Source organism: Lactuca saligna, chromosome 9, assembly GCF_052625555.1.
Source record: "Lactuca saligna cultivar CGN05327 chromosome 9, ASM5262555v1, whole genome shotgun sequence".
In the NCBI taxonomy this organism is placed as follows: domain Eukaryota; kingdom Viridiplantae; phylum Streptophyta; class Magnoliopsida; order Asterales; family Asteraceae; genus Lactuca; species Lactuca saligna.
Window position 1 is genome coordinate 68,714,096 of NC_136425.1, and position 12,683 is coordinate 68,726,778.

The window sequence follows — 12,683 nt, forward strand, 5'->3', positions numbered from 1 at the left end:
AGTTCAAGGATGACTCGACGAGTTGACTGGAGAAGTCCCAATTCTATGGATAGGATGAACTCAACGAGTCGTGAAAGAATTTAACGAGTTGGATCGCGATTTTAGGGTTTATAATTCATGGAACTCGGCGAGTTGAGTCAACCCGGGATGTTGACTTTGACCAGGGTGTTGACTGTGACTTTGACTTTAACCAAAGTTGACCCATTAGGGATTATAAGTATGAAAGGGTAATTAAAGGAAATCTTTTATGTGTAGGAGTTTGAGTGGGATTGATTTGAGAGCCGAGGACAGTTCAGTTGCTTCACGACATTTGAGGTGAGTTACCTTCCAGTAGAAGTGGGTCGAAGGCACCAATGTCGTCCTACTAGTAGTTGATTATAGTTGAGATGATTGTCTTTGTGATAATTGTTCGGTATGCCACTATTTGTTATGCTTTATGTGCTAGTATGCGAATTGGGGAAGAAAACAGAAGATTTCAATTATTGTCCCTGGAGTTTCGCATTTTTGGAATGAAAATTTTGTGAATCGCATTTGATTTATTTGGTTAAAATGCGAAGGTGATTAATGCGAAGGGATGCGAAAGGTGTAAAAATGAAAATGCGAAGTATTTCACAGTAGAATGCGAATTGGGGAAGAAAACAGAAGATTTCAATTATTGTCCCTGGAGTTTCGCATTTTTGGAATGAAAATTTTGTGAATCGCATTTGATTTATTTGGTTAAAATGCGAAGGTGATTAATGCGAAGGGATGCGAAAGGTGTAAAAATGAAAATGCGAAGTATTTCACAGTAGAATGCGAATTGGGGAAGAAAACAGAAGATTTCAATTATTGTCCCTGGAGTTTCGCATTTTTGGAATGAAAATTTTGTGAATCGCATTTGATTTATTTGGTTAAAATGCGAAGGGATGCGAAAGGTGTAAAAATGAAAATGCGAAGTATTTCACAGTAGAATGCGAATTGGGGAAGAAAACAGAAGATTTCAATTATTGTCCCTGGAGTTTCGCATTTTTGGAATGAAAATTTTGTGAATCGCATTTGATTTATTTGGTTAAAATGCGAAGGTGATTAATGCGAAGGGATGCGAAAGGTGTAAAAATGAAAATGCGAAGTATTTCACAGTAGAATGCGAATTGGGGAAGAAAACAGAAGATTTCAATTATTGTCCCTGGAGTTTCGCATTTTTGGAATGAAAATTTTGTGAATCGCATTTGATTTATTTGGTTAAAATGCGAAGGTGATTAATGCGAAGGGATGCGAAAGGTGTAAAAATGAAAATGCGAAGTATTTCACAGTAGAATGCGAATTGGGGAAGAAAACAGAAGATTTCAATTATTGTCCCTGGAGTTTCGCATTTTTGGAATGAAAATTTTGTGAATCGCATTTGATTTATTTGGTTAAAATGCGAAGGGATGCGAAAGGTGTAAAAATGAAAATGCGAAGTATTTCACAGTAGAATGCGAATTGGGGAAGAAAACAGAAGATTTCAATTATTGTCCCTGGAGTTTCGCATTTTTGGAATGAAAATTTTGTGAATCGCATTTGATTTATTTGGTTAAAATGCGAAGGTGATTAATGCGAAGGGATGCGAAAGGTGTAAAAATGAAAATGCGAAGTATTTCACAGTAGAATGCGAATTGGGGAAGAAAACAGAAGATTTCAATTATTGTCCCTGGAGTTTCGCATTTTTGGAATGAAAATTTTGTGAATCGCATTTGATTTATTTGGTTAAAATGCGAAGGTGATTAATGCGAAGGGATGCGAAAGGTGTAAAAATGAAAATGCGAAGTATTTCACAGTAGAATGCGAATTGGGGAAGAAAACAGAAGATTTCAATTATTGTCCCTGGAGTTTCGCATTTTTGGAATGAAAATTTTGTGAATCGCATTTGATTTATTTGGTTAAAATGCGAAGGTGATTAATGCGAAGGGATGCGAAAGGTGTAAAAATGAAAATGCGAAGTATTTCACAGTAGAATGCGAATTGGGGAAGAAAACAGAAGATTTCAATTATTGTCCCTGGAGTTTCGCATTTTTGGAATGAAAATTTTGTGAATCGCATTTGATTTATTTGGTTAAAATGCGAAGGTGATTAATGCGAAGGGATGCGAAAGGTGTAAAAATGAAAATGCGAAGTATTTCACAGTAGAATGCGAATTGGGGAAGAAAACAGAAGATTTCAATTATTGTCCCTGGAGTTTCGCATTTTTGGAATGAAAATTTTGTGAATCGCATTTGATTTATTTGGTTAAAATGCGAAGGTGATTAATGCGAAGGGATGCGAAAGGTGTAAAAATGAAAATGCGAAGTATTTCACAGTAGAATGCGAATTGGGGAAGAAAACAGAAGATTTCAATTATTGTCCCTGGAGTTTCGCATTTTTGGAATGAAAATTTTGTGAATCGCATTTGATTTATTTGGTTAAAATGCGAAGGTGATTAATGCGAAGGGATGCGAAAGGTGTAAAAATGAAAATGCGAAGTATTTCACAGTAGAATGCGAATTGGGGAAGAAAACAGAAGATTTCAATTATTGTCCCTGGAGTTTCGCATTTTTGGAATGAAAATTTTGTGAATCGCATTTGATTTATTTGGTTAAAATGCGAAGGTGATTAATGCGAAGGGATGCGAAAGGTGTAAAAATGAAAATGCGAAGTATTTCACAGTAGAATGCGAATTGGGGAAGAAAACAGAAGATTTCAATTATTGTCCCTGGAGTTTCGCATTTTTGGAATGAAAATTTTGTGAATCGCATTTGATTTATTTGGTTAAAATGCGAAGGTGATTAATGCGAAGGGATGCGAAAGGTGTAAAAATGAAAATGCGAAGTATTTCACAGTAGAATGCGAATTGGGGAAGAAAACAGAAGATTTCAATTATTGTCCCTGGAGTTTCGCATTTTTGGAATGAAAATTTTGTGAATCGCATTTGATTTATTTGGTTAAAATGCGAAGGTGATTAATGCGAAGGGATGCGAAAGGTGTAAAAATGAAAATGCGAAGTATTTCACAGTAGAATGCGAATTGGGGAAGAAAACAGAAGATTTCAATTATTGTCCCTGGAGTTTCGCATTTTTGGAATGAAAATTTTGTGAATCGCATTTGATTTATTTGGTTAAAATGCGAAGGTGATTAATGCGAAGGGATGCGAAAGGTGTAAAAATGAAAATGCGAAGTATTTCACAGTAGAATGCGAATTGGGGAAGAAAACAGAAGATTTCAATTATTGTCCCTGGAGTTTCGCATTTTTGGAATGAAAATTTTGTGAATCGCATTTGATTTATTTGGTTAAAATGCGAAGGTGATTAATGCGAAGGGATGCGAAAGGTGTAAAAATGAAAATGCGAAGTATTTCACAGTAGAATGCGAATTGGGGAAGAAAACAGAAGATTTCAATTATTGTCCCTGGAGTTTCGCATTTTTGGAATGAAAATTTTGTGAATCGCATTTGATTTATTTGGTTAAAATGCGAAGGTGATTAATGCGAAGGGATGCGAAAGGTGTAAAAATGAAAATGCGAAGTATTTCACAGTAGAATGCGAATTGGGGAAGAAAACAGAAGATTTCAATTATTGTCCCTGGAGTTTCGCATTTTTGGAATGAAAATTTTGTGAATCGCATTTGATTTATTTGGTTAAAATGCGAAGGTGATTAATGCGAAGGGATGCGAAAGGTGTAAAAATGAAAATGCGAAGTATTTCACAGTAGAATGCGAATTGGGGAAGAAAACAGAAGATTTCAATTATTGTCCCTGGAGTTTCGCATTTTTGGAATGAAAATTTTGTGAATCGCATTTGATTTATTTGGTTAAAATGCGAAGGTGATTAATGCGAAGGGATGCGAAAGGTGTAAAAATGAAAATGCGAAGTATTTCACAGTAGAATGCGAATTGGGGAAGAAAACAGAAGATTTCAATTATTGTCCCTGGAGTTTCGCATTTTTGGAATGAAAATTTTGTGAATCGCATTTGATTTATTTGGTTAAAATGCGAAGGTGATTAATGCGAAGGGATGCGAAAGGTGTAAAAATGAAAATGCGAAGTATTTCACAGTAGAATGCGAATTGGGGAAGAAAACAGAAGATTTCAATTATTGTCCCTGGAGTTTCGCATTTTTGGAATGAAAATTTTGTGAATCGCATTTGATTTATTTGGTTAAAATGCGAAGGTGATTAATGCGAAGGGATGCGAAAGGTGTAAAAATGAAAATGCGAAGTATTTCACAGTAGAATGCGAATTGGGGAAGAAAACAGAAGATTTCAATTATTGTCCCTGGAGTTTCGCATTTTTGGAATGAAAATTTTGTGAATCGCATTTGATTTATTTGGTTAAAATGCGAAGGTGATTAATGCGAAGGGATGCGAAAGGTGTAAAAATGAAAATGCGAAGGGTTAGGAAATTTTTAACACAAACTTTTCTCCTGTGATGTTTTCCCATTAACATAACAAGTTATACAATACGAACATAACACTTACCCTAATACACAAGGTTTAATAGAGTTGACCGGCTTGACTTGATGACTTGACTTGACTCAAGATTGACGATTGTCACAATTTTGGTTTACTCCAAGGCGCAGGACCAACACCAGGAGCACTTGCCAGAGGTGTTAGATACCCCGAGGAATGAGAGTTTGTCCACCAAGTTCTCCAAGTGCGAGTTTTGGTTGCGCGAGGTGCAGCTTTTGGGGTACCTTGTCAACCAGAATGATATTTTGGTCGACCCGGCCAAAGTGGAGGCCATGATGAGATGGGAGGTTTCGAAGTCTCCATCCGAGATTCAGAGTTTCCTCGATTTAGCATGCTATTATCGTAGATTCATTCAGGATTTATCCAAGATAGCGGTACCCCTGACCTGACTGATGGAGAAGGTCGTTGTCTTTCGTTGGGGGCATGAGCATTAGGCAATGTTCGAGACTTTGAGGTAGAGGCTGTGCGAGGCACCGATCTTAGCCCTACCAGAGGGCGCAGAGTATTTTGTAGTATACTGTGATGCGTCCATTTCGGGTTTGGGTGCAGTTGATGCAAAAGGGGGCACGTCATCGCCTACGCCTCAAGGCAGTTGAAGCCTCACAAGGCGAATTACCCGACAGATGATCTGGAGTTGGGGGCGGTTGTTTTCGCCCTCAAGATTTAACGACACTACCTCTACGGGTCCATTGTACCATACACAGACCACAAGAGCCTGAGGTATCTGATGGATCAGCCAAACCTGAACATAAGGCAGCGACGATGGTTGGACGTGGTGAAGGATTACGATTGTGAGATCCTCTACCACCTAGGGAAGGCCAATGTTGTGGTCGATGCACTTAGCCGCAAGGCATTTGCAGCCCCGATCATAGATATTTGCCTGAGTATGATAGTAGTGACTCCGCTTTTGGAGTGGATCCGAGAGGCCCAACAGGAGGCTATGAAGGAGGAACACCGAAAGAGTGAGCGTATCATGAGTCAGATTTCCTCCTTCGACTATGATAGTTGCGGGTTGTTGACATTCCATCGTAGAGTGTGGGTTTAGTACGCGGGTGGTGTGCGCTAGATCCTAATGGAGGAGGCATACAAGTCCAAATTTTCCATTCATCCCGGGGCGACGAAGATGTATAGAGATTTTCGTCCTGATTACTGGTAGCCCTTCATGAAGCAGGATATAACATGGTACGTTGAGAGGTGCTTGACTTGCAGGAGGTCAAGGCCGAACACCAGAGACCTCATGGCAAAAAGCAGTCGTTGGATATCCCGATGTGGAAATGGTAGGACATTACTATGGATTTCATCACTAAGCTTCCCACGAACGCACGGGGAGTGGATTCGATTTGGGTCATCGTGGATCGACTGACCAAGAGTGCCCATTTCATTTCGATCCAGGAGAGCATTTCGGTTGAGAACTGGCTGACATCTACATCAGGGAGGTAGTAGCTCGACACAGGGTGCCAGTTTCAGTGATTTCTCACCGAGATGTACGGTTGACTTCCAGATTTTGGAAGAAATTCCATGACGAGTTGGGTACTCATCTGCACTTTAGAATGACTTTTCACCCACAAACGGATGGTCAGAGTGATCATACCATCCAGACTTTGAAGGATATGCTACGGGCATGCGTTTTAGATTTCGGTGGTAGCTGGGGTACCTACCTTCCCTTGGCAAAGTTTTCCTACAATAACAACTACCACGCCAACATCGATCGCCCTACCTTCGAGATGCTTTATAAGAGGAAGTGCAAAACCCCGATATGTTGGGGTGAGGTTGGGCAGAGGGTCATGGGGAGTACCGAAGTGGTACTTAAGACAACAAAGAAGACCCAACAGGTTCGGAGTAGACTCTAGACAACCTAGAGTTGACAAAAGAGTTACGCCGACAGACGTCGATCAGACATGGAGTTTCAGGTAGGAGATATGGTTCCCCTGAAGGTGTCACATTGTAAAGTTGTCATCCAGTTCAGGAAACGAGGCAAGTTAGGCCCCAGATACATTGGTCCGTTCAAGGTATTGGCCCGAGTGGGCTGATTTGCATATCAATGGGATCAACCGGCCGAACTTAGTCAAATCCACAAGACCTTTCATGTCTCCTGGGTGCAAAAGTTCTTGGTAGATGACTCTACAGTGGTGCCTTTAGAGGATATTCAGGTGGATGACAGCCTGAATTACATTGAGCGACCAATAGCCATCCTCGACAGGAAGAATCAGGATCTGAGGAACAAGTGGTTAGAGTTGGTGAAGGTGCAGTGATAGTACCGTAAGGGCTTGTAATGGACATGGGAGCCGGAGGATGAGATGAGGGAGCACTACCAAGAGCAATTTCCAGACGCAACAGACTTCGAGGACTAAGTCTAAAATAATTGGGGAGATTCGTAACGATCGATTCCTGGTATGTATTTTAAATCAAAATTTATTCACTTTTGTATGGAAACTCAACGAGTTGGAGCCCCAAACTCATCGAGTACAAATGGAATTTGGATGCGGGATGTAAGTCTACTCGATGAGTTGAGAGACTCAACTCGACGAGTAGGACCAGCAGAGTGAAACCCTAATTTTTAGGGTTTAGCTCCCTATTTAAACACCTTAACCTCCAAAGGTTGGCCTCATTTAAAGCCTCCAAGTCCCAAACCTTATTGCCTTGTGTGAGCTTGTGAGTCATTTTTTGAGAGAAAAATTGTGCATTTGAAGCTTGTGGAAGAAGAAGAAGAAGCTTGAGGAATCAAGAAGAAGAGAGTAGATCCAGAAACTTCACTCCATTTGTAGCATTTTCTAGTAAGCAAGCCCATGATAGGATGAAACCAGTTTGGCATGCGTAATCTGGGAGGATTGATATCAAGGTTTCATGGGGGGCCTCAATACGTCGTATTGACAAGAAGTAGTACTGAATTTGAGTATGTGACAATCTGCTCACTTTTAGGTGGATTAAAAAAAGGAAGTGAAAGAAATATACATAAATTATCTTTTTACCCATAGTTTCTTTCCAATGAAAGAACATAAATGTAAAAAATATTGATTTCCTTCTATTTCCTTGTAACCTGAGAATATTCATTTTTCTCAAACTCAAAAACACAATTAATTACTTTTATTTTCCTATTCCTTTCCATATCTTTCCTTTTCTTTTTTATTAGATAAAATTTAAGAAAAAATATAATAACTTTATTCATTATACACATACATGATTAACGCCTCAAAGTTGAAACGAAATGTTTTCTTCTATTTATTGGTTCACTAGTGACATTCTTTAGTTTGTGGATAAAGATGGAAAAGAATAGGAAAATAGAAGTAATTAATTGTGTTTTTAGAGGAGCAATTCTCTCCTTTCTAAACTGGAGCTTGTCCCGCGCCTTCCAAATTAACCAAAGAGTAAAGTAAATCAAAGCTAACCTTTTTTAGACTTCAACACCTCAAGAAGCTCAACAAGATTGCAAGGTTTCACAAGGAGAACACCACACCACGCTCCAAGCCACTTCCAAATGGTTTTAGCATATACGTACGAAAAGATAAGATGGTCGATAGATTCATCAACATCATTGTATAAACAACATGATGAACAACTAACATGAATCCCATGCCCGGACAAATTAACCACAATTGGAAAATAAAAGCCTCCAAACATAACAGTTCACTACATGACAAAGTTATTTTGTATAGCATCAACAAAAACTTTAAGGATTAAATTCTAACATTTCTGTATATTATGAGTACAATAAATAAAAAAACAAAAGTATATGGATGTAAACTGCAACATTTTTAAGAAACCAGGGGATTCGTTTAAATACCATAAACCCAAACCCTTTTCTTCCTCCCCGTCCACCGCCGTTAACCCAAACAGCCATGGCGTCAACGGAATCTTCGAATCCAAACAGAGCATTAACTGATACTCGTTTCTCCGACCTCAATCCGCCGCTTTCCGATGAAGTCCTCGACGCCCTCTCTACTTCAGGCTTCGATTTCTGCACTCCCGTTCAGGCAGCCACTATACCCTTGTTATGCAGCTACAAGGATGTCGCGGTCGACGCCGCCACCGGTTCGGGCAAAACCCTAGCATTCGTTGTTCCACTCGTCGAGATCCTCCGTCGCACAACGTCTGTTAAACCTCATCAGGTACCTCCTAACCCCTAATACATACATACCCAACTATAGCTCTTAGCTTTTGTGGTGAATTGGCTTTCTGGTGCTTAATCGTTTCGGTGTCTATAGGTCCTGGGAATTATCATATCTCCAACGAGAGAATTATCATCACAAATATTCCATGTTGCACAACCGTTTATTTCATCACTGTCAAATGTTAAGCCAATGCTTCTCGTTGGGGGATCAGAAGTTAAAGTAGACATGAAGAAAATTGAAGACGAAGGAGCGAATTTGTTAATAGGCACACCTGGAAGACTACATGACATAATGGAACGCATGGATATCTTGGATTTTCGTAATCTTGAGGTGATTGTTCTCTTCCCATTCATGATCATCTATATCCTCTTTGTAAACTAATTCTAGAAACAACTTTGTGGGTTTACAGATTTTGATTTTGGATGAAGCTGATAGACTACTGGATATGGGGTTTCAAAAGCAGATAAATTCTATTATATCTCGCTTACCAAAGCTTCGTAGAACTGGTCTTTTTTCAGCTACTCAAACTGAAGCTGTTGAAGAACTATCAAAAGCAGGATTAAGGAATCCTGTAAGAGTTGAAGTTCGTGCAGAAACAAAATCATTAGAACATGCAGCAACCTCATCAAAAACACCTTCAGGCCTTCACATTGAGGCATGTATGCAGCTAAAGTTTCACCTTTTATACAATATTTCGATTTCGTATATTTACTCATTGTAATTTTGTGAATTGCAGTTTATCAAATGTGAAGCAGATAAGAAATCATCACAGCTTGTGGACTTCTTTATTAAGAACAAGTCTAAGAAGATGATAGTGTGAGTTGATTTTAAGTGCTTTCTGTATAATCAAGGGTAAAACGGTAATAATGAATATCTTTTTTCTATCTACAGGTACTTTATGACATGTGCTTGTGTGGATTATTGGGGAGTTGTACTTCCACAGCTTACTGCATTGAAGCGGGTGTCTTTAATTTCTCTTCATGGGAAGATGAAGCAGGTAAATGATGGAATCAGGGAGGCATGGAATGGTTTGTTTCAATGGAATCTTCAATTCCATTCCTTCATACCAAAAACCAAGAAGAATCGTGTCTAATTTTTATGTTCTTTATATTACTCTGTTAGATAGCAAGGGAGAAAGCCTTGGCTTCATTTACATCTCTTCAGGATGGAATCCTTCTGTGCACTGATGTTGCAGCTCGTGGACTTGACATTCCAGGCGTTGATTGCATAGTGCAGGTACACCGGAATGGAATCAGTCATTCCATTCCATGATTTTTACTTACTTTTGTAAAAACAAAGTTTTACTAACATCTTCATATGTTAATTGCAGTATGATCCTCCTCAAGATCCTAATGTATTTGTTCACAGAGTTGGGAGGACTGCTAGATTAGGGCGTCAAGGAAGTGCCATTGTTTTTCTTTTACCAAAGGTCTTGGCTTTTTACTAATTTGCCCTCAAGATTAAAACTTCTTTTTCTTATATATTTTTTTAAAACATCGTAGGAAGAAGCATATGTGGAATTTTTGCGCATTAAAAGGATTCCATTAGAAGAGAAAATGTGCTGCGAAGATGCGCTTGATGTGGTTCCCCTTGTAAGTCTTAAAAAATTTACAGTTTTCACCCTTCTATTTTGTTTATTTCTAATTTACCCCCTTGTCTTTTATTCAGATACGTGATGCTGCTAAGAAAGATCGCGATGTGATGGAAAAAGGTCTAAGGGCATTTGTGTCCTACATTCGTGCTTATAAAGAACATCATTGCAATTTCATTCTCAGGTTACTTTTTGATGCCATGTAGATTATTAATGTGATGTTTTTTTTTTTTTTTTTTGGTGTTTGACTTTTTTTGACTTTTCAGATGGAAAGATCTAGAGATTGGAAAGTTAGGGATGGGGTATGGTTTATTACAGCTACCTTCAATGTCAGAAGTAAAACAAAATTCACTTTCTACAGCGGGTTTTATTGCTGTTGAAGATTTAAATCTGGAAGAGATCAAGTTCAAGTAAGTTTTTATTAATCTCTTACACTTTTTAAATATTCGTTACCTTGACTATATAATAATAATAATTTATATTTATTGGTCTAGGGATAAATCTCGAGAGAAACAACGAAAGAAAAACTTGCAGATAAAGAAAGAGAAGCCACAGGAAGATAAAACCCACAAGGCTAAAGCTGCTATGAAGAACGCAACTATGGTGATGAAGAAGAGAACAGCTAAACAAAGACGTGCTAAACAGTCTGCTGAGGATGATGATGAACTTACTAGAGATTATCGCCTTTTGAAAAAGCTTAAAAAGGGGGCTATTAATGAAACCGAGTTTGCTAAACTAACTGGAACTGAAGACTTGCTTTGAGCTGAGATGGAGGCTATGCTTTGGCGACTTGTACATTGATGTACAAGTACTTGAGTGAAGTAGTTTTTGGAGATATTATGCGGAGTTTGAGAAATCTTTGAGGTGAAAGAGTTGAGGATTGAAGAAGGAAAGACTTGGTTAAGGATTATACATTTAATTTTATTTCAGTTTTGTGGATTAGTTTAGGAGAAAAGTATAGTTATTGTTTCATGTAATGACAAAATAGTTGCAAGTCGGAAAACAACAATGTTTTGATTTGTAAGGCTACACTTGAAAAGAGACGGGGTTACATTATTAATTGTGTACCGGTGGGTGTATGTGTTTTCACTTTTCAGGCTAAATGATCACAGTTTTTCAATGGGAGCTGATTTTTTTTGCAAATTCTTTTTTATCAAATGAAAAATTAATGTACTGACAATTATGCACCTCATTTTATTTTAAGGGATATTGAAGAGAGAAAGATCCCATGGATTTGTTTCCAAAGCTCCTTCCTCCTGTGTCGTGTCGGGTTCGTGTTGTGTCAAGATATTAAATGGGTTGAAAGGGTTTGACCATAGTCCGACCCGTTTAATTATCGTGTCCTATCAACCTGTTTATTTTCGTGTCAGGTTTCGGGTTAAGGTTTAGACCTTGTAAATATGTTGTATCATGTCGAGTTGAAATATTTTAAATGTTGGAAAGTAGAAGTTGCGGAGGCAAAAAGGAAAAAGTGAAACACTGGAGTTATGAGATGGAATAATGAAATTTATAGTAAGTTTAGAAGGAAAAATAAAAAGAGTTAAAGTTGGGGAACAAAAGGAAAATGTGGTGAGGATAACTAAAATTAAGTAACTTTAAAAATTTGAATATTTTTTTATAATTATTGAGTTTGGTCCACTACAAGTCTATAACATATAATATATTTATAAAAATATGAAATTTATGATAAATAATATATAATTAAACGAGTCATATTCGAGTTGAATGTTTTAACCCTAACCCTACCCTGTTTAATTATCGTGTCACGTCGTGTCAACCCATTTACATAAACGTGTCGAAATCTCTGACCCTAACCCGCTAATTTCGTGCCGGGTTCGTTTCGTGACATGTTTTACCAAGTCTACTTCCTCCTTTGTCGCTCCAATCTTCGGCTCACTTTCAAACGGTAAGTAATCACTGATAGTGTTAAAACCATGTGCGATCTTTGATTCTTTGTGTATAGATATGAATATCTTCACAACATCTGAACTTTGATTCTCTTTGTATGTCTATGAATATATTTTCTGAACAAAACAAACCTTTCTAGAAGAGTTTGATATATTTATGTCGAATTGGAATAATATAGTATATTAAACAAACTATATTTTAGCATAATTGAGGTGAATTTGACTTGTTTTATCAGTCGAAGAAAATTGCGCTTGGGTATATAAAAAAAACACATGGTTGACTTGGAATGAACAATGTGTTAGTTCTTCGACAAAAAAGAATCATGCATTTTCAAGGGCATGTCAAACCCCACACCCATTTATGTGGTTAATCTGAGATCTCAATCGGCCCAACAATCCGACTCAAATGCTGTGAAATGAGCATCTTCGCTCCCTCACTTGTCTATGCCATTGTCTTTTACAAAACAAAATCATCAATTCATTCCATACTCATTTCTAAAGAACGGTTTAAAGAATAATTCATTTCTTGTTAATTTTCTTTATCTAAATTCGAAATTGTTATTCATCTAAATTATCGGGAATATAAAATTCAGTTATTATCAAGACACTTGAGACTCA

General features: G+C 37.8%; 1 protein-coding gene across 1 annotated transcript; it reads left to right on the plus strand.

The window, feature by feature from the left end:
• Positions 1–8,251: 8,251 nt before the first annotated feature.
• On the plus strand, positions 8,252–11,278 carry LOC145016513 (DEAD-box ATP-dependent RNA helicase 18-like). The gene is made up of 11 exons (XM_078974804.1): positions 8,252–8,564; positions 8,661–8,897; positions 8,977–9,222; positions 9,304–9,383; positions 9,459–9,564; positions 9,690–9,803; positions 9,898–9,996; positions 10,070–10,159; positions 10,236–10,342; positions 10,425–10,568; positions 10,653–11,278. The coding sequence occupies exons 1-11, from the start codon at positions 8,295–8,297 to the stop codon at positions 10,918–10,920; spliced, it is 1,761 nt and encodes a 586-aa protein (XP_078830930.1). The 5' UTR covers positions 8,252–8,294; the 3' UTR covers positions 10,921–11,278.
• Positions 11,279–12,683: the final 1,405 nt, after the last annotated feature.

Coding starts and splice junctions, on each gene's coding strand:
- LOC145016513 (XM_078974804.1), top strand. CDS start 8,295: ATGGCGTCAACGGAATCTTCGAATCCAAACAGAGCATTAACTGATACT. Junction 9,223..9,303: donor CTTCAGGCCTTCACATTGAG/GCATGTATGCAG, acceptor TGTGAATTGCAG/TTTATCAAATGTGAAGCAGA. Junction 10,343..10,424: donor CATTGCAATTTCATTCTCAG/GTTACTTTTTGA, acceptor TTGACTTTTCAG/ATGGAAAGATCTAGAGATTG.